Genomic DNA, 26282 nt, shown 5'->3' with positions numbered 1-26282 from the left:
ACAAGTTAATTTCATATTGTGTGGAATCCTTGTTATGCCTCAGATCACCAATTAATGGCCCCAAACTAACTAATCTATTATCTGGAAAGGAGAAATGATGGCATTTTTCTTTCTTTGTTCCCGACTTCCAATATTTATTTCATAATCCCTCTTTAGGCTATTGCTATATAAACAAAATTAAATAAGAAATGAAGCATGGCAAAAATTAAATAATTTCAAATTTGCCCAAAGAAATACTGAGTAATGGGTTAAGAGCTCAAGCAACCACAGACCATTAAATATGTGTCTGGGTGAGAATTTCTCAAAGCAAACAGATACAAACAAGGTTTTCAGCAGTAATTCTGTCCATAATTCTTGCGGTACGCTGTGTTTTCATTGAAATCAGATCGGAAACAAATGGGGTGGACCCAGCTTAATCCACGCCCCCACCCTCAAAGTTAAGTCATGCTTCACTTCAGGACCTAGTTACCTGCGGGATCGCATTCTACCCCATACATCCCTGCGACCAATCCACTCTCACAGAGAGGGCCTCCTCCGGGTACCTTCCGCTAAACAGTGCGGGTGGGCGGTGCCTAGGAATAGGGCCTTCTCTGTGATGGGCCCAACCCTCTGGAACGACCTCCCCCCCGATATTAGAACCACCTCGGATCTCCGCTCCTTCCGCAAGAAACTCAAGACCCACCTGTTTCGATTAGCCGGCCTGGCCTAATTGTAATCGTAATTGTATTTACAGGGAACATCTATTACTAACCTTCCTGGATGGCTTTTTAAATTTTAAATTGGGGTTTTAAACGGGTTTTAAATTTGTTTTAATTATTTAAATTGGTTTTGGGTTTTATACACAGACGGTATGTGTGCGTTGTTTTGTTTGATGTCTTATGTTATGTTTTGTTGTCTTGAACATGAACGGTCTGTACACCGCCCCGAGTCCCTACGGGGAGAGGGGGCGGTCTATAAATTCAATAAACCTTAAACCTTAAACCTTAAACCATTACTCTCATCTTATGTGCTTACTAGAAATATAGAGACTTTCTATGAGGACTGCAAAATACAATGGTTCAGCCATAAAGAATGTTGATAACGGAGTCCCTGGAAGGCAGGTTAACAATGCTTAACTACGGATGTCAATTGCAGCATCTGATTCCATTTGATTCCAGCCACAACCATTCATATTTATTCACTGAAGATACTCACTTGCAGTTAATGTTGTGAGTGTTTTATGCTACTCCCTCCCATTGCTGGAGCTTTTGTTCTTTTGTTTCGCTCGCCTAGCTGCGTAGGGTGTCTTCTGAATTTTCGATAAGGACGGAATAGATAGGATTTATGAAGGCTAAGGGTGATCTATGGGTTTATGTTTATCTTTATTAAAAGCTCCTCTGCAGTTTCGCCAGGCACTTGAAAAATATCCCAGTTTGATTTTTATCCAATTTCTTTTCTTTTCTTTTGACCGATCACATTTCAACATTGATATCTGTGGGTGAGTATGGAGGCGTGAGTATCATTCTCATGAAAAATGAACAAAGTTTTTCAACAGAACACACTGATTTTGTTAGCAGGATTTGCTAAGGTTACTTCAGTGTACAGAGTTTCCAAAACCCTTACATTTAGGTGATTTTTGTTGTTGTTGTTGTTTAAAGTTGTGAATTTTATTGAAAATATTGAGAACAATAGTTTGATTGACATAAAGGAGGAAAAGACAACATGAAGTTTCACTGAAGAAGCTTCTTGGATGAGAAACCAAATGTCTTCAAGGAAATATACTCACTTTTCTTGCCAGCATTTTAGACATTAATGGATGTGTGTTACGTTGTTTTGAGGGGACAGCACATTTACACTGGTACACAAGCTGTATACTCACTACTTTACAAGTGTCATTTCTTCAGTGTTGTCACATGAAAAGATATACTTAAATATTTACAAAATGTGTGGGGGTGTACTCCTGTGATATACTGTACATATAAATATTATTATTCTGTACAGAGTGAAATAGTTTGTCAGTATGTTGTTAATCAAGGTGATTAGTACTGATCTGAAAACAACAGGATTGTACATAAGAAGGACTGGGGGAGACATGATAGCAGTGTTCCAATATCTCAGGGGTTGCCACAAAGAAGAGGGAGTCAAACTATTCTCCAAGGCACCTGAGGATAGAACAAGAAGCAATGGGTGGAAACTAATCATGGAGAGAAGCAACTTAGAACTGAGGAGAAATTTCCTGATGGTTAGAACAATTAATCAGTGGAACAGCTTGCCTCCAGAAGTTGTGAATGCCCCAACACTGGAAGTCTTTAAGAAGACATTGGATAGCCATTTATCTGAAACGGTATAAGATTTCTGCCTAGGCAAGGGGTTGGACTAGAAGACCTCCAAGGTCCCTTCCAACTCTGCTATTGTATTATATTGTATAACCAATCAACAAATTGATATCTTGGGTATATTATTATACACATTATTGGGTATAATGATAGCAACATTCGGTTCCGCAAGTGTAGCCAAAAACCACAGGTTATAGGGACTTAGTAGGAAAAAGTGCTTGTATTAGTTTCCTTTACCTCAGGAAGACAAATCTCGGTTCCTTTACCTCAGTGAAGGTACTCACAGTATATGTTTCTTCATCAAGGTCAATTAAACTACCTTGCAATGGCCTTATGAGAAAATATCTGGAGAGCAATCATATTGATTACCCTGAATTAATTTGATTTGAAGGACATTACATTTAATTTAAATTAAATGTGAATTGTTTGTCCTGACTATGGATGCATCCCAACCATTTTTCAAAGTGTGATCCCAGTATTTAATGGTTAACTGCAATCACTGTCCTAAAAATAATAATAATGCAGATTTAAAGAATGTTGAAAAGTGACTGGCAGATAGGATGACTATAGTCACATTTATTCCTTCCTTCCTTCCTTCCTTCCTTCCTTCCTTCCTTCCTTCCTTCCTTCCTTCCTTCCTTCCTTCCTTTGTCATCTTGCATTCCTCACTATCTGTGATTCATGACTTGGGGAAAAAAGACGACCCATGGGATATTATATAAGAGCCATGGTGGTGCAGTGGTTAGAATGCAGTATTACAGGCTAATTCTGCCGACTGCCAGCAGTTTGATTTTCACTGGCTCAAGGTTGACTCAGCCTTGCATCCCTCCAAGGTGGTTAAAATGAGGACCCAAATTGTTGTAGGCAATAGACTGACTCTGTAAACCACTTAGAGAAGGCTGTAAAGCACTGTGATGTGAGATATAAGTCTAAGGGCTATTGCTATTGTAAGTCTTCGATGAAGTATAAGAGCCAGCAGTGAAGGTGCTGGCCTAGAAAGCAGAAGACTCTGACTTCTAGTTCCATCTTAGACATGAAAGCCAGCTGAATGACTTTGGACCAATCACAAAGAGACTATGATTTCTAATCCTGCCTTAGGCCTAAAAGCCAGCTAGATCACTTTGGGTCAATCACCAGGAAACCATTAAATCTAGTCCCACTTTTGGCATGAAAACTGAGTGAGTGACCTTGGGCCAGTTATTGTCTCTCAGTCCAACTCACCTCACAGGGTTGCTTTTGGGAAAATAGGAGGAAGGAGTATCAGCAGTGGTGGGATTCAAATAATTTAACAACTGGTTCTCTGCCCTAATGACCAGCTGGGTAGGTGCGTGTTGTGGCCCAGCAGCGGCCGGCTGAGTTGTTCGTGGACTCTGACAGTGGTAACCATTATGGGACTGCTCTGGAGGATGAAGAAAACTCTGGGGGGTGTTTGGAGTCAGAGCAGGGACTAGAGAGGCCTGTTGGCCACCAGGTGGCATCTGAGTCAGGGAGCAGTGAGGAGGAACAGAGGGAGGTTGTCCCTGATATGCGTGTGCATAGAGCTGAGAAGAGAAGGGAGCTGCTGTGGAGAAGATGTCATAGAAGGAAATAGGGACAGCTGGCTACTGTTGTGGCCCCTCCCAAAGAGTTTACAGGTGGAATGACGGGAGATGAATCTTTGCAGGAAACAACAGTCCATTTTACTAGCCATTGAAAAAGCATTCCATAAATCTAATCTCGGTTTCTTGAAGATAGCATTCTAGGTTCCTAGCCAAGGGATGGCTTTATCTCCGTAATTAATTGTGGCAGACAGCCAAGCCTGTGTCTGCATATTCATTAGAATCACAGGACAGAACAGCAGGGCTCAGTGGTCATGTGACTGGGTGGTTGTGGCCAACTCAACATTACTTATGTCGATGGGCAGTTCACCTTAGCTGTTATAAGGTAAATAAGGGTTAACTGGAGAGGCAAGGCAATAAAGATTAGGCCACAAACAACACCTTCCTGCCTTCCTTACAGGATTAGACCTGTAAAGGGGAAAAAACAAAAGGAGATTTCTTCCAACAACTTGTTCTCCGAACTGCTTAGAAAGTTAACAACCGGTTCTCCCGAATAGGTGCAAACTGGCTGAATCCCACCACTGTGTATCAGGTATGTTTGTTGCCTTCAGTTGTTTATAAAAAAATATTAAAGGCAGGATATGAATAATTTTAAAAAGCAGATATATACAATGGTTCCTCAATCAACCAGCAACACTGAATTGCATTTTGGGACTTTCAAAAATTCAAGTGATTAACCAAAAATGCAAAATGCTAATAAAATATAGTAATAATAAAAGATTATTTTAAAATGTGTTGGCAGCAAGGACATGTTGAGAAGTCATGGAGAAAATGAGAAAATTGCTAAGTAAATGAAAGATAGCTTCAAATAATGATTCAAAAACATGGAACTCTTCAGTGGCAGTTTGCATAAGAAAGGTAGAACATTTGTAAATGTTTTGGAATGATAAAATGTAATTGCATCATTTTTGCACATTTAGTACTGTGTTTCTCCGAAAATACAACCTGTACTGTAACGAAAGCCTTGCCACATTTTTCGCATGGGCGAAAATATAAGCCCACCCCCCGAAAATAACCCCCCTGGACAACCGCCCCCTTATGGCAAGGCAGAGCTCTGCTCACTGAAATAGCGGTATCCTGAAGATACCAAGCCTCAGGAGCCGGGGAGGAGAAAGGCGTTCGAATTGCTTGGCGCCTTCAGGATACCGCTAGATTTGGGGCGTGGCATTCTGCTTGGCCGGAGGGGGGAGTTGCTGGGTGGTTGCTCCCTTGCGAACTGGCTCCCGAAGAGCCGAGAACAGCCTCAGGGCCAAGCAGCCGTGAGGTGACCACGCTCACGAGCAACCGCTAGGCAAACCCTCTTTCCAGCTGGGCAAAGCACCATTCACTGACCTAGGAGGTATCCCTAAGGCGTCAAGCTCCTGCAGCTTGAAACATTAGGGATAACCCCGCTAGGTCAGTGCATGGAGCTCTGTAAGAGAGTCTTCCGGACAGAGTCTTCCAGCAGCCAGCCCACAATCATAGAGTGCACTCCAAGAGCGGTCGGTGTTGGAAGACTCAGCAGCCGACTTTTGGAGTTTGGAACTGGAGAAGACGTTATGCTCGGAGCGCGGCTGCGGCTGCAGGGAGAACTGGGCCTGGACATGTTGAGGCTAGGAGGCATGCATGCTAGGGTGGAACAGGCGCTCACGCAACCTCCTTCTCTAGCCGGACAGAGCTCCATGCACTGTCCTAGGGGGTATTCTTAATGTGCCAAGCCGCTGGAGTTGGGGAGTGGGCAGAGCGCCACATGGCTTGGTGCCTTAGGGATACCCCCTAGGTCAGTGAATGGCGCTCTGCCTGGTTGGAGAGGGGGGTTGCCTGGCGGTTGCTCGTGAGCTTGGTCACCTCATGGCTGCTTCGCCCCTGAGGCTGTGCCTGGCTCTTCAGGAGCCAGTTCGCAAAGGAACAGCAACCTCAAAAGAATAAACCCTCCCCTATAATAAGCCCAAGGCCATATTTTCTAAGTAAAAAGAAAATAAGACCCTGTCGTATTTTCGAGGAAACACGGTAGGTAGCTGACAACTGCTGCTATAATCTATTACATATCTAATTAGTTGCTTCAAGGTAAAATAATCTTGGTAGCATTTTCTGGTTGTACAATACTCAGATAACAGAAAAATGGGCTCATGATTGGCAGTTTTTCTTTCCTACTTCCTCAAGCGATTTTTTACAAATGAATTTAAAAGCTATTAGAATCATTTGGCGTCTTCAGCTCCTTGTAGAAATAAAATGTGGTATACAAATAAAAGCTGATATATAGGCCCAAAGCTGGTTACATACATACATCTGATATATACACCTATAGACACAATCTTGCCAGACTGAGGACTCTAATATATGCATTTACAATAAAATTTCCTTTTTATGATTCTGTAATCCCTTAATTTGGGGTAGAGTCGAGGCAACTGGATGAAGCTGAGAATTTACTGGTCAGATGCTCTTCCTGACACCACATAAAGATCGCAGCAGATTTTTTTTTCTTTGTGTCTAGAGGTGAAACATCTGCTTTTACCTAGGATTTAACTCTCAACCTTCTGAACGGGAGGCTAGCATCTTCACTACAAATACAAATAGAGTAGCAGAGTTGGAAGGGACCTTGGAGGTCTTCTAGTCCAACCCCCTGCCTAGGCAGGAAACCCTATACCATTTCAGACAAATGGCTATCCAACATCTTCTTAAAGACTTACAGTGTTGGGATATTCAATATCTCAGTCAAAACGACCCTCCGAGCAAACAGGAAGTCCGTTCCTGAACTTCCAGCTTGCCCGTAGGGCCGGGTTTTTGCGCTCCGGAGGCTTCAGGGAAGCTCATGAAGCCTCCGGAGGGCCTCCGGGGGGAGCGGGGGAGGCTCTTTTCGCCCTCCCCGGGCTCCTATAAAGCATCTGGAACCTGGGGAGGGTGAAAAATGGCTTTAAAAAAGGGTGAACTCAGCTGGCCAGCACGCGCCTGCGCGCTGGCCAGCTGACAGGGCAGCGCCTTACGTGCCCTGACAAATGGCTCCATGTGCCACCTGTGGCATGCGTGCCATAGGTTCACCATCACTGAGCTATTGCATCTTTCTAAGAAAACAGAAGAACAGAGTTGGAAGGGACCTTGGAGGTCTTCCAATCCAACCCCCTTCTCAAGCAGAAAACCCTATACCAGGTTCTCTAGGTTCTCTAATCTATTCTTAAAAATCTTCAGCACCCACAACTTCTGGAGGCAAGTTGTTCCACTGGTTAATTGTTCTAACCATCAGGAAATTTCTCTTAGTTCTGTTCTGACCGAGGCTTCACACACAGCACAAAGCCGAGTCTTCGTCCTGATAATATTTAATTTATCAATATTCCTCTCCAGCCAAGTCTTTCCTCTCCCAAAGTCTTTCAAGATAGTTCACAATTACTGACCTTTATCAGGGTTGGAGACTGGCCAGGCCGATATCTTTCAGACATCACAATACTTGGCAAGAATGCAGGAATGAACCAATTATCTCCTGCAAACTCCACTCCCCTTTGGCTCCTCTTTTATTCCCTATGGGAGGGGCCATTCACTGTCCACTTGTGGCTTTACTCCCAAGTTGACCCTTGTTCCTTAGCTGTTCCCTTCTGGCAGCTCAGCACATGCGCACACTGGGAACAGGCTCCAGCTGTTCATCTGCCTCACTGATGTCTGACTCCGAAGGCAGCTGATAACTGGCATACGGCCCTGGCCCCCTCTCTGCCTCTGACACAGAGCCCTCTTCAGAGCCTTCCCCAGACTCCAGGACTGTCCCATGTTCCTCCCCAACCTCCTCATTGTCCAAATCTGCTGCCAGCTCTGCTGGCCACTAGCGGGTCACAACAAATTCTATGTTGGTTAAACACTATTGGTTTAAGTGTTCAAAGGTTTTCTTCTAAAAATCACACACTCTCACACCACTGACCCTGATAGCTATGTCTGATGGAGTTGAAGTCCTGAACTTATGGAGGGCAGAAGCTTTGAGGGAGCTGACATAGGGCTTTAACAACCCAGGCATATATAAGAGCTGGAGTCATGCCACAGAATGATGCCGTGCCAGTCATGGGAAAACTGTCAATTCTGAAGCAAAATCACTGTTATTCTGCAACATCAAGAACCATCCAGTTCTCAGGAGTTCCAGTAATTTGTCTGACAATTTCTCTGCCTGCCTCAGGTTAATGTCAGATCCGCTGTTATTATAAAGAGAAAAATAGCTCTTTTGTAAAAAAAAAAAAATGTATAAAAAATAAATGACTCAGTATTCTACTCAAACACTTAAAGGAAACTGTGTTTCGTTTGTTCACGCTGAAAGCTTGAAAGTTCACAAGACCTGAGGCTGTCATCACTACCATACAAAGTCTTAAATCGGTGCTTTTCAAAGTATTTTTTAATTAAACGTGGCATTTTAAGCTTAATGTTTAGTGCTTATACCCTCTGGCTAAATGGATGATGATACTTCTTAAATAAATAGATTCCACTAAGGAAAGATATTGCATTTTATATTGATTATTTCATGCAAATGTTTGCATAGGAAAACCATTTATTCTAACCCCTCCTCTCCACAATCATAACCAAGTTTAAAATATAACTATATTAGAAGATTTATTTAAACCAGGGGTTTTCAAGCTTGGGAAACTTAAGACTTGTGGACTTCAACTCCCAGAATCCCTCAGCCAGCATGGCTGGCTAGGAAATTCTGGGAGTTGAAGTCTATAGGTCTTGAAGTTCCTAAACCTAGACACCCATGATTTAAACAATTGAAAAGTTTTCAACTGTTTAAATCATAGGTGCCCAGGTTTGGCTTCTTTAGATTTTTTAAAAATACTTTGCAAAATAATTGTCATAATATCTGACTATGACTAAAGCTAAGCAAGGTTGAACTTGGTTTGTATTTGAATGGACGCAGCGGTGGGATTCCAAATCTTTTCCTACTGGTTCTATGAGAACGTGCTTTGCACGCATCTTCTGCAACACTCAAAGACCGCCTTGGGTGTCAGCGCTGATGAGCTGAGCTGTTGTTTAGCTCAGCTGAGGTGCGGCAATCCGCTTTGCTGCATGAATCAGCTGAGCTAAAAAACAACAACAACAAGGGAATATAGGACAGAATGACAGGGGTGGGAGGGCGAGGTTAACCAGAGGTGGTATTTGCTGGTTCTCCGAACTACTCAAAATTTCCACTACTGGTTCACCTGAACCAGTTCGAACCGGCTGAATATTACCTCTGAATGGAAGCAAGGAGAAAATACCATATTTCCCGGTGTATAAGGCGACTGGGCGTGTAAGACAACCCCCTACTTTCAGGGGTCTACGAGCCGGCTGAAGGCTTCTGCACTGCCAGGCTTTCATAGTTTGAGCTCAGTGCCTTCCTCCTCCAGACCACCAGCCAGACCTTACTAAGCCATCCCAGCACTCATCCATCCACGTGCCCAGGCAAAGAGCGCTGAGGTTATTGATTGAAAAGCCAGCATCTGCGCTGGTGGCGGCACGGATTTTTGCTTGGTGACGTTACTTTTCCTTTTGTTTTGGTTTTTTTGGTATGGCCTTTCTTATACCCGGCCTATAAGACGACCCCTGATTTTTAAAATATTTTTTTTTGTTAAAACGTCATCTTATACGCCAGAAAATACGGTACTTCAGTAGCGTTTCACATAGCCATGAATTCAAATACAACTGAGTTGAAGTTGAAGTTGACACTTTCCCTATTTTTACCTGCCTGCCATCCTAACACTGATGGATCTCTAACTCTTCACAATCTTGCTCAGAAAGGAACCTGCCATTGATGGATTTGGCAGGTATAGATTCCAAGGTTAGAGGCTCATGATACAGGGCAGGTAATTATAACTGGTGAATTATTGAAAACACAAAGTTGTGCGAAGCACCAAGGTTCTGTAGGATGTTCTACTATGATGAGACACTTGACTTCATGTCAAAAATTGGTTGGGACAAATTGACCTCGCTGAGTTAGCTTGTCTTTACAAATAGGATTTCTCTGCATGGGTGCGGATGGAGATTTGTCCTATAACCAATTATCTCTTAGTGGACTTTTAACCTCCTTGCCTTATGAAGAGGTTTCAAAACTAGGAGACTTTCTTAACTACTTGTTAACTTCTTCTTGGCATCTGATGCTAGTATTGCAATGTTTAGATCACTTGCAGTATTGATAATCTTATCTAGAAGAAACTAGAGAGTTGGAAGGGACCTTGGAGGTCTTCTAGTCCAACCCCCTGCTTAGGCAGGAAACTCTACACCACTTCAGACAAATGGCTATCCAACATCTTCTTAAAGACTTCCAGTGTTGGGGCATTCACAACTTCTGGATGCAAGTTGTTCCACTGATTAATTGTTCTAACTGTCAGGAAATTTCTCCTTAGTTCTAAGTTGCTTCTCTCCTTGATTAGTTTTTACCCATTGCTTCTTGTCCTGCCCTCAGGTGCTTTGAAGAACAGCTTGACTTCTTCTTCTTTGTGGCAACCTCTGAGATATTGGAATAATGCTATCATGTCTCCCCTAGTCCTTCTTTCTCTTAAGCTAAACATACCCAGTTCCTGCAACCGTTCTTCATATGTTTTAGTCTCCAGTCCCCTAATCCTCTTTGTTGCTCTTCTCTGCACTCTTTCTATAGTCTCCACATCTTTTCTACATCGTGGCGACCAGAACTGAATGCCGTATTCCAAGTGTGGCCTTACCAAGGCATTATAAAGTGGTATTAACACTTCACGTGATCTTGATTCTATCCCTCTGTTTATGCAGCCTAGAACCGTGTTGGCTTTTTTGGCAGCTGCTGCACACTGCTGGCTCCTATTTAAATGGTTGTCCACTAGGACTCCAAGATCCCTTTCACAGTTACTACTATTGAGCAAGGTACCACAGATACTGTACCTGTGCATTTTGTTTCTCTTGCCTAAATATAGAACCTTTTTCATCATTGAATTTCATTTTATTAGATAGTGCCCGATGTTCAAGTCCGTCAAGATCCTTCAGTATCTTAAGCCTAACTTCTGGAGTGTTGGCTATTCCTGCCAGCTTGATATCATCTGCAAATTTGATGAGTTCCCCATCTATCCCCTTGTCGAAATGAGTAAGTACCAATTTCATTCACCTCTTGCCCCTTCTGCTATTTCCTAGCAACCTACTACACAACCATCCTTTTCTCTCCTGAAAAACTATATATGCCTTGTGAATATATCCACATATTACATTTTGCTCAAGAAAATGTAATTAATCTTCCTAACTTCAAGATATTGATTATGACATAGAAGGCCCTGAACCTAGGGCATCTTCGCCTTTGCAAACCTATCAATTATTGACATTGTTTGGGGAAGTCTTATTGCAAGTCTTCAAGAATCACAGAGCACCAACTGGACTTCACTCTGGGTTTACAGAATAGGATGGGCCTTCTGAAATACTCTCTCCCCTCAAGTGTGTGTAGCACCTATTTTTACATCTTTTAAGTATTTGTTAAAGATCCATTTATCTTTTCTGTACTATTACCGGATGGTTTTTGTTCCTAATTCCATCATCTCCCATAATTTAGCATTCTTATATCATATTTTATATTTTGTTCCTGGTTCATTTCACGTACACAAACACACATAATGACTGCATGCTAACTACATGAAAGATATGATTAAAAATAAAGCAGAGGAGGAGAATCTTTTCTAGAGCAGTTGAAACAGAATATACACATGCATAAACATTAAATCTCTCTTTATCTCTATATCTATCTATCTATCTATCTATCTATCTATCTATCTATCTATCTATCTATCTATCAGCCATCCTCCAATTCTATCTATCCTCCAATTCATTATATCTGTCTGTCTGTCTGTCTGTCTGTTTCTCTCTCTCTCTCTCTCTCTCTCTCCCTCTCTCTCTCTCTCTCTCTCTCTCTCTCATCTATCTATCTATCTATCTATCTATCTATCTATCTATCTATCTATCTATCTATCCTCCAATTCTATCTATCCTCCAATTCATTGTATCTGTCTGTCTGTCTGTCTGTCTGTTTGTTTATCTATCTATCTATCTATCTATCTATCTATCTATCTATCTATCATCTATCTATCTATCATCTATCTACCTACTTACCTACCTACCTACCTACCTACCTACCTACCTACCTATCCTCCAATTCTATCTATCCTCCAATTCTGTCTGTCTGTCTGTCTGCCTGCCTGCCTGCCTGCCTATCATCCATCCATCCATCCATCCATCCATCCATCCATCCATCCATCTATCATCTATCTATCTATCTATCTATCTATCTATCTATCTATCTATCTATCATCTATCTATCTATCTATCTATCTATCTATCTATCTATCTATCTATCTATCTATCTATCTATCTATCTATCATCTATTCTCCAATTCTATCTATCCTCCAAGCCTGTCTGTCTGTCTCTGTCTCTGTCTCTGTCTCTGTCTCTGTCTCTGTCTCTGTCTCTCTCTCTCTCTCTCTCTCTCATCTAACAATCAATCATCTATCTATTGGATCAATCACTAGGTAACTCGGCTTGTAAAATTCATGCAGATCACAGAATCTGAATTTCCTTGGTAAAGAAGCACCCCCCCCCACCGTGTCTTTAGAGGTATCCAACATGACCCAGACCTACCTCTTGATGCTGTCTCTGGAAAAATAGACTGCATAGGTCTGAATGTTCCCTTTGGCCTCTGCAGGGGGGCGCCAGCTGAGACGGACAAATCGGCTGGAGACCAAGACAGGGACCACGTCTCGGGGAGCAGAGGGAAGGATCCTGGAACTTGGGATAGCTAAAGAAGGGGAAGGAGAGGAATTCATCAGGCAGACAGATGGTGTGGGGGTTGCAGGGTGGGAGGGAAACACTGTCATAGGTACAACTAACATTTCAGAAAACACAGGGCTAGATAAATCAGCTGTGGCTAGGATAAACACAGGGAAAGAGAGAGAAAGAGATAAAAAAAAACTAGCCATAAAACCTCTCCTTTAAATGCATCTACAATTCATTTTTTTAACAAACATATAGATTAGGTAAAGGTTCCCCTCACACATATGTATATAGACGTTCCCAACTCTAGGGGGCGGTGCTCATCTCAGTTTCAAAGCCAAAGAGCCAACACTGTCTGAAGACGTATCCATGATCATGTGGCCAGCATGACTAATTGGTGAAGGAGCTGTTACCTTCCCACCAAAGGTGATACCTATTTTTCTACTTGCATTTTTACATGCTTTTGAACTGTTAGGTTGGCAGAAGCTGGGACAAGTAACAGGAGCTCACTCAGTTACGTGGAGCTAGGGATTCGAACTGCCGAACCGCCGTCCTTTCTGATCGACAAGCTCAGTGTCTTAGCCACTGAGCCACCACATCCCCTTATAGATTAGCCTTTGTATAAATATCTTCCTCTTTTTACTAACACTTTTATGATTAAGAATTCTTTATAGCAGGGCTACCATAGCTGAGTTGCAAAAAACTGAATATTAGATGACAACCAGTGGTGGGTTTCTATTTTTTTAGAACCTCTTCTGTAGGTGTGGCCTGCTTTGTGGGAGTGGCTTGCTGGCCACGTGACCAGGTGGGAGTGGCTTGCTGGCCATGTGACCGAGTGGGAGTGGCTTGCCAGCCATGTGACTGAGTGGGAGTGGCTTGGTGCTTAGCAACCAAAATGTTGGCTCAGGAGCTCTGGCATTGAAGTGTGCAAGTCTTAAAGATGTCTAGTTACAAGACCCTTGCATCCCCAACCCTTTAGAAAAAAAACCCCAGGGGTGTTCAAACTTGACAGCTTTAAGACTTGTGGACTTCAACTCCCAGAATTCTTCTTCTCGCTCTTCTTCTTGATGATGTGCAGACAGGCGGGGGGAGGGAGCTGGAACCGGTTCTAAACGGCACTGTAGATTTGTGGAACCTCTTCTATTGCAGAGGTTAGAACTGGCGGGAACCCACCCCTGATGACAACCAAGAAACACAAATCTGTGTGTTGGATTGTCATTTAGTAGATTTCTAGATTCTGCAGTGCAGATATGGTAACCCTTTAAGCATTCATAAGCTTACTCATCCTTTTTCTGTTACTTTGGTTCTTTATAATAAATTTATTAGCCAATTTTACACTTGGGATCATTACAACACAGTTTCTTTTAAGAAAGAGAATATGACTGTCATTCATTAACATTTCTGTAAGTGTATTTAGCCACATCAGATTTTGGCTAGCTATTTATAGGTAAATATAGGTAGCCCTTAATTTACAGCCATAATTGGGATCAACATTTCCTTTGCTGAACAAGGCGATGGTTAAGTGGGTTGATTTTGCCCAATTTTATGGCCTCTTTTGCCATTAAATGAATCATTCAGTTCAGTGGTGGGATTCAATTTTTTTTTACTTCAGGTTCTGTGGGTGTGGCTTAGTGGGCGTGGCATGACTTGGTGGGTGTAGTTTGGTGGGCGTGGCAGGGGAAAGGATACTGAAAATCTCCATTCCCTTCCCACTCCAGGGGAAGGTTACTGCAAAATCCCCATTTCCTCCCAATCAGCTGGGAATCAGGAGGCAGAGAGTAGATGGGGGCAGGGGCAGTCAGAGGTGGTATTTACTGGTTCTCTGAACTATTCAAAATATCCACTACTCCAGAACTGGTCAGAACCTGCTGAATACCACCTCTGACTCAGTTGTCAACAATTCCATTGGCTTCTTCCGTTGACTGCTTGTTGGAAGCTGTCTGGAACAGGTCAATCACATGACCTCTGAATATCCTTGTAGATACCTGTGGGTTGCCAAGTACTTGATTTTTGATCACATAACCACGGGGATGCTGTAAGTACAAGGACTGGTTGTAAGTTAGTTTTTTTTTCAGCGACGTTGTAACATTGAATGGTTGCTAAACAGATGTTTGTAAGTCGAGGACTGCCCTCATCATACAAATACTTTGCCTTAAAATAATGACAGTTCTATTCCTAAGAATCCAAAGATTAGTATACAACCCAGAATTCTTAGCCATTCTTATGTCTTCCCAGTTTCACAGCTAATGACATGCAAATATCTGAAGATGAGAGCACATCACAGATCGCTTGGGCTACAGTAATATCATGCCACAGAGGCAACATCATAAATAAAAAAAAAAAAGAACAACATTGTAAAGGAAAAGAAGGCATTAAAATCCTTCCCAAAGTATTGTGAAATAAATGGAGTTTTCAGAAGTAAGCAATCAAAGAGGGGCAATATTTGAGAAAACAGTCACAGTTGTAAGACTGAAGTTTGTTATGTAGAATGTACTTATTACAATCATGTGTATATTTGTAGGCTGAGGGGCTTCCAAGCAGCATAAATTATCAGAATGAAAAAAAAATAGTAAATATTTAAAAACAAATAAACTGCAGCCTTTGAGAATCCTTTGGCTATGACACTTGATAGTAATTTGAGGAGTGGAAGAGAAATGTTCCCTTGGGTTGACAAGTTTATATTTTATGTATTTGTTTATTTATTTATAGAAGCCATCCAGTCAGAGCTGAAGAAGCTTCTTGGATGAGATGTGAAATGGCTTCAAAGAAAATCAAGGAAGTCCAGTTGCCTCTTGAAAAAGCACTTTTTGGGACAGCTGTGACCTGGATGACTGAGAATCTCCATGGAAGTTTATTTATTCAATTTATTATAACAGCTCATCTCAGTCAAACAGCTCCAGATAATTTAGAATTCTAAAATTAAAAAACAGTTTTAATAGTTACAAACAATAAAACAATGGTCTTCTCTCTCACATATGTGCTAGTCATTCCTGACTCTAGGGGTGGTGTTCATCTCCATTTCAAAGCCGAAGAGCCAAAAGTGTCCGAAGATGTCTCCGTGGTCATGTGGCTGGCATGATTAAATGCCAAAAGCGCATAGAACGCTGTTACCTTCCCATCAAAGGTGGTCCCTATTTTTCTACTTGCAGTTTTACATGCTTTCAAACTGCTAGGTTGGCAGAAGCTGGGACAAGTAACGGGAGCTCACTCCATTACGCAGCACTAGGGATTCGAACTGCCGAACTGCTGACCTTTCTGACTGACAAGCTCAGCATCTTAGCCACTGAGCCACCCTTTAATAAAATAATAAAAACATACAAAAATAACCAACTATCAGTAAAGCCAAAAAATTAGCACACTGTGAACCCCAGGTGTATATAACCAAAGTTTTAAAGTCAAATGAAAAGGCCAAGGTTATTTCTGAGGGGAGGATATTCTACAAAGAAGGGGCTACAACAGAGAAGGCCCATCTTCTAATTTTCCTTCTCTTTCTGCCTTCAGGGAAATAGTCGTCATTGCTTTATAGGAGTGAAGATGAACATCCATAGGAATAGACCTCTATGGTTGTACTAAAGATTCTAATGGCGGTTGAGGAACTACCAATTGTTTCTTGCTTCCAGTAACAGTGGAAGGAAGCAAGAGACATTTTATTCTACTCATCTTGGGGGATACAATTCATAACTAACATTATATTCCAGTATTGGTGAACCTTTTCAACACTGGAAATCGAAAGAGCATGCGCATGCCGGAAGATGACCTTCCAGTTTCCAGTGCATCCATGCGCGCTGGCCACCTAGTCTTCCGGTTTCTTCTGTGCTTGCATGTGCTAAACCAGCTGGATGATTGCTCTTTCAGGTCCCAGCACACTGGCCAGTTGGTCTTCATGTGTGCACGCGCACCAGAAACTGGAAGACTAGGTGGCCGGCGCATACTCGTATGCCACAAACTCACCCCATTCCTAAGAAGTCTGTAAAGGAGATGTGCATCAGCGCACCAGTGTGCCTACCGTCCCTGTCTTACTGTCCCCATATATCTGTATTTACTTCCTTTGTTCATAGCATAGTCTTTATTGTCATTGTACAAAATAAATACAACAAAATCTTTTTTCCTGTGGGAAGATTAAATTTTTCTCAATCTATGTCTCAAAGAGATTGGAGAATTACATCAATGATTTCTGAAGTTTCTTTTTCTCTCTGAGCACAATTAAAAAGTGCAAAAGAAATCTAAGTATAAATTACAATGCAAATCCAGAAGAGTCATTGAGTCTCTTTCGCTGATTAAAAAAAAAATGTCTACTACAACGTCCTGCCTGTCAATGGCCACTTCAGCTTCAACCTCAATAATACACAGGTAAACTATCGATATAAACTCAAGGTAAACCGCTTCAAACTTTCTTGCAGAAAATACGACTTCAGCAACAGAGTGGCCAATGCCTGGAATGTTCTACCTGACTCCGTTGTTACAGCCTCAAACTCACAGCTTCAATCTCAAACTGTCTATAATAATAATAATAAATTTTTATTTGTTAGCCGCACCCTCTCCTAAAGGACTCGGGGCGGCGTACAATAAAAACACATAAAATATACAAATGAACAATACATATACAGATAAAAATAAACACATACACGTACGTACACATATACATGGAGAAGGTAGCAAATATATAAAATAGAATTTAAAATTGACAATTTAAAACACCCTCAATTAAATTACAAGATTTAAAAAACCCGTCAGGAGCGATAAGGTAAAACTATGGTTGAGCCAGGCCAGCTAATTGGAAGAGGTGGGTCTACCGTGGACCTCGCCCCATTCTTAAGTGGTCCATAAAGCGGGTGTGCATAAGCGCACCAGCGTGCCTACAACCCCTGTCTTACTGTCCCCATTTATTTGTATTTACTTCATTTGTTCATGTTTATGTTCATTCCTATGCTTGTTTTCATATACATGTTTGACAAACAAACAAACAAATGAACAAAAAACAAACAAATAAATACAAAAATTGTGGGGTTCTTGATGCTCTATGAGCTTGGCTGTTTGCTTGCAGATGTTTCATGACCTACCTAAGAAACATCAACATAGCAAGAGATTTCAGCTTTCAAACAACCAACCCTCCAAGCAATCAAAAACCAAGCTCAGAGAGCACCAAGGACACTATAGTTCAATCCTGAGCAACAAACATTACCTTTTATTGATAAAAACAAAAATTAAATGATGCATTTTGTTCAGAAAGGAAGACAATTACTATCCACTTCTGTCTATTGCCAATGATATGGACTTATTCATGTAGAACCAAGGTGTGAAAATGGACTCAAGGTTGATTTTATTTCTCAGCCCCTATGTTTTTATTTCTTTTTATATTAAAAAGATCATCTATTACTCCTGATTTGTCCTAACTTTTTTTTAAACTTTTCATCTTGTATTTAGTCCTAATTTGTAAATATTGTCAAATCAAATCTATTTACAGAAGCTGGAAGGAAGATAAACCCTAAGAAAGAAAGACCAATACTTCAATAGAAATTGCTACCATAGGTAAGTACATGCTGAGTCACCTTTCTGTACAGAAGCTTTTCTCTTTGATGCTGGTCAACAAGATGTTAACCCCTCTAGCTGGGAATACCCACAAAGTTCCTCTGAAATGCACTTTGTTAGGACAGATAGCTGACCTATCTGACAGATAGCTGTCTTTGAGTTCAGTATACACTCCATTTTTAAAAAAATCAGCTTTGTGTAGCTTTTTTTCTCAATATAACCTAACAAAAAGGATTTTCAAGGAATGAGCATCCTGAAGAAGTAGACCAGAGAAAGACCAGGGGAGACATGATAGCAGTCTTCCAATATTTGAGGGGCTGTCACAGAGAGGAGGGGGTCAAGCTATTCTCCAAAGCACCTGGAGACCAAGACCAGGAATAATGGATGGAAACTGACCAAGGAGAGATTCAACCTAGAAATAAGGAGAAATTTTCTGACAGGGAGAACAATCAACCAATGGAACAGAAGTTGCCTTCAGAAGTTGTGGGAGCTTCATCACTAGAAAAGCTTTGAAGAAGAGACTGGACAGCCAGTTATCTGAAATGGTTTAGGGTCTCCTGCTTGGGTGAGGGGTTGGACCAGAAGACCTACAAGCCCCTTCCAACTCTGTTAATCTGTTAGACGGGAAGGACTAACAAGAGTTTGGCAGTTAAAATTGTTAGTGGGAGTTTCCTCTAAATCTAGAGTTTATACTTGGCTAACTTCACTGCCTGAGAAAATAATAACAAATTGACATTTCTTCCCACCAATGGAGCTTTCATTAAGAAATGAAATTATGATGAAGTGACAGTGAATTACCTGCAACCAAGGCTCAAGTCCACCTCCAGCCATGGAAACTCATAGGGTGATTTTTGATGACCCTATCAATCCAACTACTGTTATTGGACTATTGCTGAGGAGACCTATTGCTGTTTAGATAAAGAGGAACCTGTGTAGGCCACCTAGAATTCCTAATAAAATGAATGTTTATGCTTCTGCCTGAAAACAAATGGCATATATTTGTAGTAGCCTTCAAGATGACAAAGAGAAGGATTGTGGAACTTGGTGATTCATCTCCATGAAAACAGAAATAACATATGCCAGCTAGCACTGATGAAGTTACCTAGTTTGGATAATGAAATGTTGGCAAGAAAACAACCAAGCTCAGAGAGCACCCACGGCAGCCCAGTTGATTCCATCACCTTGAGAAGAGTGTTGTGTTATAGGAACACGGATATACATACATACATACATACATACATACATACATACATACATACATACATACATACAAAATGCCTGGAGCAATTTCAACCAAACTTGGTACACAGATACTTGGTACTCTCTGGAAACAAATACTGTGGGGGTAAGATACCCCTCAATGTGTGTGTTCTGTTAAGATACAGCCTGTTGTGCCTTAGAATGGCTTCTACCATACTGCCATAAAATGGCTTCTACTGTACAGAGCAGTGGAGTTGCCATGGTAACAGCTTCACAATCCTCCACAAGGGGGCTCCCTCTGGTAAAGGAGAAAATCCAACGTTAGAAATTACGTTTGGTCCAGACATTTTCAACAAAATCAGAGGTTTTCCTGTCTAATAAAGGAAAATAAATAATAAATACTCTGGCAATGCTAGGTTATCAGCTAGTGTTATGATAAAACAAAATCCACTTACGTCTATCAGAGTTCCAAGTAATACGCCATCAACAAACAGGACTCCGAGGCAAGCAAATTCCTCAAAGAACTGGTTTGTTGGACATACCGTATTGGCACGTTCTGGTAAAAACTGACTCTGAAGGTTCCCATGGTTTTCACCTAAATAAAAGTAAAAGTTTTCCCCCTTTCCCAAATGACGAGTCACATGGTCCAATCAAGGTGTCATCCGGTTGCGTGGTAACTTCACTTCTCTTCTCTGTGGCCACCTGTGGGAATGTCCTTGGTTCCCAGGAGAAAGTATTTTGTTTTGGCTATTTCTATTCCCCCCTCCCTATCCCTCAGCTCCAGTGTGGCAACACTGAAGCCTCAGAATGGCCTCAGTCAGGTCAGCTTCAGGGTTGACAATGTTTTCCTACTGATTCATTTGGAATCAAATAATACTTCCAATAACAGCCCCAATCATGTCACTACGGGCTTTGGATATAGTGTACATGAAGGGAACTTACAAATCTGTCTGTGATGGTCCCACTTATCCATTTAATGTAAAGGACTGGAAAGGGAAATAATGATATTGCAGAGGATCAGAATTTGGTTCTGAGAAACCATAGTGACCTGTGCTGCACTACGGCACCCCATTTAGGCCCTTTTCTTAGGCAAAGCACATGCGCAGAAGGCAGAGTTCATGCACATGCGCAGATGTATTGCATGGTAGTGGAAATCGCAGGTGGCCCTGCCTACCTGCCCCAGCTCTATGGCATCCCATTTAGGCCCTTTCTAAGGCAAAGCATGCGGGTGGAAGGCGGAGCACAAGCGTAGATGTGGCTCACGTGAGCGTAGTGCGCCCACACGCTCACATTTGCAAACTGGTAGGGAAGGTAAGTGTACACCACCCCTGATTAGGAACACGAATAAAAGAATATGTAAAGCCAGAGTTCATGAGTTTAAGGGAACCTGTAGCCAAGTGTAATCAAAAGTATATGTTGGACTTCAAAAAGATGGGAATTAGTAAGCTTTGAAGAATTATTAGTAGAGCTCCTAGTAGGGGAAATCAATGAGAAAAGGATTACAAATAGGTTTTAAAAAGTTCCTTAAAAAGGTAGTAGCACTATAAAAGCACAGTTGTAAACAATTTAAGCAAAGAAAGAAAGAAGGAAGACAGCTCAAGCATTCAGCCTGAATTAAGGGCTGAATGCTGAATTAATTAAGATTTGAGAAGAAGAACATCATTATACACAGTGACGTGCAGTCAGGTGAGGCAAGTGAGGCACAGCCTCACCACTCTCATCATGAAAACAAAAGTAAAAGGAAAAGGCTGAGCTAGTTGCTGCCTCACCGTGGATGACTCTGCTTAACCTCACTGGTGCTCTCCCTCCCCAAGTGTAGTGACTTCCTCCCCAGGCCCCCATTCATTTCTCTCTCACACACACACAGCTGGATAAAACTATATAAAAATCTAGCCCAGCTTCACTGATTACAAGTTTGAAAAGGCAACGTGGCTCCACCTGCAATCAAACTACACTTGGGGAGGGAGAGCACAAGCTAGCACTGAGGAGATCACAGGAAGAGGCAGGAAGCCAGGCAAAGAGCCATGCTGTAGTACACACACTTTCCCCCAGCCTCTTTCTTTTGGAAGGCTCGGCTCGGCTCCCCTCCGGCTTCTCTGCCTCTCCTCTCACCCCAGCCTGCCAGCAGGAGGTGGTGGGTGGGCTTTATTGTGTTCCAGGCATTTCCCACCCAGACAGCAGGCTGCATTTGCAATGGTGGAGGTGTTTGGGAAAGGCAGCAGGGGAATGGGGGGGGGGATGGCAGAGGAGCTGCTTTCAAGCCACTGGAAAAGATATCCAATCCAACTTTTGTGTGTGGGGGGGTTTGTTTGAGAGTGAGTGAGAGAGGGAAGGGGTAGGAGAGATAGTCCAATCCAACCTGTGTGTGTGTGTGTGTGTTTGAGAGAGGGGGAGGAAGGGAGAGAGGGAGGAAGGAGGGGAAGGAGAAGACAAAGAAAAAGAAAGAAGGAGCAAAGGAGAAAAACAAATGCTGTCGCTTTAAATTGGAACTGAGCATGCCTGGCTGTGGAATTCTGGGAGTTGAAGTCCACAAGTCTAAAAATATTTGAAACCCAGCACTGTGTCAGTGCCTCACCAGTCATAAACCTCACCGCACGTCACTGATTATACGTATAAGGGATGGAAGAGGAGTAGATCACTAATCAACATATTCGAGTAATCTACAGAAGAGACAGCATTGTATTCTTTGAGAAGAATGAAGGCAAATTATGAAGAAGCTGAAAAGTGTGAGTGATAAACATGGGCAGAAAATTCTTACTCAGTATAACTTTAAATTCCCAGTGTCAGATGGATTATATCTTCGGGAAATGATGGAGCTTTCATCTGTCTAATAGAACTCAAATATTATCTTTCAGAAATGCTAAAGAAAAGTGCAAAATAACTGGAAGATGGCAAATATTATACCTATCTGCCCAAGGGACGAAAGCAAATTCAGCAGAACCGCAACAGAATAATCAGTGGGATGATGGAATCACAAGCTTCTTGAAGAAATTAGATAGAGATTGATCTGTAAGTACTTGGAAAATAATGTGATGATTGCCCCAAAATGTCAAGACAAAATCTTGCCAGGCTAATCTGATCTCTTTTGTTAAGGTATATGCCTTGAACAGATTGTGATCATATTGTAGAAATAATATAACTTGATTTCAGCAAAGCATTTGACAAAATGCCACGTGGCATTCAGGCTAGCAAGCTGCTTAAGTGTGCGCTGGGTGAATGGCACAGAAATTGCATTCCAAGTCCTCAAGAATCATTTCTCATCCAACTGAAGGATGGTATCAAATAGGATAACACAGAATTCAGAACAGGGTCCAACATTTTTATCATTGACTCAGATGGGGATGCAAACAGAACGTGTATCCGAAAAGGTATCAGAAAATTCAGCGCCTGGTTGACAGATTATGGGAACTGGCTGAAAATTACAGACACAAAGTAATAGAAGTCTCTGCAAAGTTTTCTGTTAAGGTGTTCTGACCTCGGCTTCCTGAGACAGTAAAAATCACATGCTTAGTCCCCAAAATCCTCTTTTTATTTTAACGGCTGTGAATTATGTTCATTCACAGTCCATAAACAGTCACAGAGAGTTTGTAAAGAGTCTGACAGAAATCTGCCACAGTCTTTCAGGGTAAGGCTGATAAGTACCCACCTTTATCTCCTTTGGAACGCTGCCAAAGACCTAATGGCCAATTAGTTTTGCAAGGCCAAACTGAGCACAGAGTCAAATGGAGTTTCTCAGAGTTTGAACTGACTAGAATGAACAAAATTGCTTCCTGCAAAGGCTCACCTCCGTTTGCTCCTCTTTCATGTCTTATGGGAGGGGACAATCATCTCCAAACCTTACTCCCTAGTTGCCCCTTTTATATTAACTGTTTTTGCCTTCCGGCAGCTCTGTGCATGTATGCACTGGGAACAGGCTCCCTCTGTTCCTCTGTCTCACTGATGTCTGACTCCAGAGGCTCCGGAGGCAGCACATAACTCCCAGATGGCTCTGGCTTCCTCTCTGCCACCAATGCAGAGCCCTTGTCTGAGCCTTCCCCAAACTCCAGGACTGGCCCATGTTCCTCCCCAACCTCCTCACTGTCCGACTCTGCTGCCAGCTCTGCAGGCTGCCAGTGGACCACAACATAAGGAAACAAAAATCAAATGCAGAAATATATGATTGGTGCTACTTGGCTTGGTGATAAGTAGTTGATTAACAGCTGTGATATGAATCAGTAGTGACTACAATAAGGTCAACAAACCCCAGAAAATAATTGCAGTAAATTGGAGATGGTGGCTTAAGGGCTCCTTCCACCCGTAGAAGTCAACAAACAACTATTACTGTTAGTAACTACAAGAAGGCAATGAACTCTCACCTGTATGGACTTGTTACTATACCTAAATCAGTTCCAATCAGTTGTAAGCAAACATACACACACAAACCAATGGCTGGAAACCACATTTCAATCCAGCATAATGCAGCTAATTTTGATTTGGTATGTTGGATGACTTGAGCAATAGGCCTACACTGGAGGGTGATCCACACCCGCCAGTGAAGCAAACTATGGTTTTAAATAAAGTTGTGAAGCATGTGACTGAAAAAAGGTACCTTTATTGCCAAGTAAGCAATTAAAAGGACTATAGAACCCCCAAAAAGTAAAAAGATTTAAAGAGGGAGACAAGCTATTCTCCAAAGCACCTGAGGGCAGGACAAGAATCAATGGGTGGAAACTAATCAAGAAGAAAAGCAATCTAAAACTAAGGAGAAATTTCCTGACTGTTAAAGCAATTAATCAGCGGAAGAACTTTCCTCCAGAAGTTGTGAATTCTCCAACACTGGAAATTTTTAAGAAGAGATTCTATTCTATTCTATTCTATTCTATTCTATTCTATTCTATTCTATTCTATTCTATTCTATTCTATTCTATTCTACTCTACTCTACTCTACTCTACTCTACTCTACTCTACTCTACTCTACTCTCCAAAGGGGCTTTTTCAAGAGGCAATTGGACTTGCTTTGTTTTTCCCTGAAGACATTTTGCTTCTCATCCAAGAACCTTCTTCAGTTAATACCTTCAAGGAAAAAAAGAAAGAAAGTCCAGTTGCTTTTTGAAAAAGTACCTTTGAGACAACCATGACCTGGATGACGGAGAATCTCCATAGATTTAAAAGACACTTTTTGAAAGCAAACTGAATTTGTGTTTGCTGGTATAAATGAGCATTCAGCTGTCATTTCAATGCAACTTTTGCCTCTATTTTTTATTTATTTCTTCATTATGTAAATGGAAATATTGGATAAAACATTTGCTGGTAGCATGGAAAAATCCACATGTATAATATCTATTTTGCAAATCTATTTTGCAAATGGTTGGGTTCACACCCACGCAGACACAAATATGTGCAGAAAAGACATATCTTCAAAAGCTGTATCTATTTGTATGTTTTTGCAGCTTACTTATTAAATCAGTAGGGTTTTTTTTTTTAAAGCACACTCACACATTTTATTCCTGGGCAAGGTATTTGACCAATGACCTATCTTTCATATTGGTTGATACAGGCCTTCAGACAAGTGATGCTTCTCCAATATTAGGCCTTGCACACACTGACTGACTCAGGAAAGAATCTGAGAGTTAGATCCATTACTGTTAATTATCTCCATGGGCATTTTCAATGTGCAAAGCAATTCACAGTTTTCAACTCATTTATCCTCAACGTCTCTCTTGTAAGACATGATAGTGACTTGCCTAAGGCGGTGCCATTAGCCTGCAAGTTCAGAAGGAGTATAAATCAAAGTGACTTCATTCTTGAATGGAATCCAACGAGCAATTAAATTAGAGTGCTAACTTTTGAATCCAAGAGACTGGCATATTCCTAGTTTCCGATGCAGCGTGACTTAATCCATCTGGTAATGGGGTCAGCAAGAATATGCATTTAGGAGGTGGAGTTATACAACTGCATAATCCTCCCTTTTCTTTTGCCTTTATTTGAGAAGAATCAGAGAAATCAGAGTCACAAGAAACTGGAAAGCCATTTGTCTGAAATGTTATAGGCAGAGGTGGAATCAGCCGGTTCGGGCCAGCTCGGGCAAACCGGTAGTGTCGATTATCATTTTGTCCCGCCCACCCGTGCCCGCCCTATCCTGTCCTGTATTTCCTTCTTTCTGGCTCAGCTGATTCATGCGGCACAGCTGATTTCTGTGCCTCCGCTGTTCTACTTACCGGGGCTGCTTTAGAAGGTAAGCAGCTGAGTTTCAAATTGCTGTATTTTGAACTCTGCACACAAGGGTGTTAGGCGCACGCACAAAGCACTCTCTCACTGAACTGGCTGTTAAACCTCTTGCATCCCACCACTGATTATTGGGTCTCCTGCCTGAGCAGGGGATTGGACTAGAAGACCTCCAAGATCCCTTCCAACTATTCTATTCTATTCTATTCTATTCTATTCTATTCTATTCTATTCCATTCCATTCCATTCCATTCCATTCCATTCCATTCTGCCACTGATGGCACCAGATCCAGCCCCTACACAGTGCAAGAATTCTTTGACATTTGACTGTCCAGTTTCTCTTCAATACACTTATCTAGCAAAGGGGAGCCTATCATCTCTCTGATAATTGGTTCTTCCGCTGAATTGCACTTATGGTTCAGAAGATTTTTTAAAGTACTTTTGAATAATGCCATCTCTATCCTGAATTTCACTTCAAATTCAGTGTAAGATCAGAACAAAACACCTTCTCACAATACCACTGTTCTCTGATTTGTCAAGGAAGAGAAGCAACTGTTACACCAGTTCAGCATTCAATGGATATAACCAGGGGTGGTATTCACTTCTCTTCCCTACCGGTTCACAAATGTGAGCGCAAATGTGAAAGCACCCAGCTAATTACCACTGTAGGAAATGTCATAACTTTCACTGGCAAAGTGACTATCAATTTATTTTATCACCCTTTTGCAGAAG

General features: G+C 41.7%; 1 protein-coding gene across 1 annotated transcript in view; it reads right to left on the bottom strand.

Moving 5' to 3' along the window:
• DCC (DCC netrin 1 receptor) overlaps positions 1-26282 on the bottom strand; it is a 1323879-nt gene that overhangs the window by 351285 nt on the left and 946312 nt on the right. Inside the window, exon 8 of the mRNA XM_081942031.1 lies at positions 12486-12642. Within this exon, the coding sequence (XP_081798157.1) occupies positions 12486-12642 (157 nt within the window). The remainder of the gene's footprint in view (positions 1-12485; positions 12643-26282) is intronic.

Source organism: Natrix helvetica (genome assembly GCF_964273705.1).
Source record: "Natrix helvetica genome assembly, chromosome: 2".
NCBI lineage: Eukaryota > Metazoa > Chordata > Lepidosauria > Squamata > Natricidae > Natrix > Natrix helvetica.
Note: the sequence above shows the minus strand (reverse complement) of the source record. Positions and strands in the feature narration are given on the sequence as shown.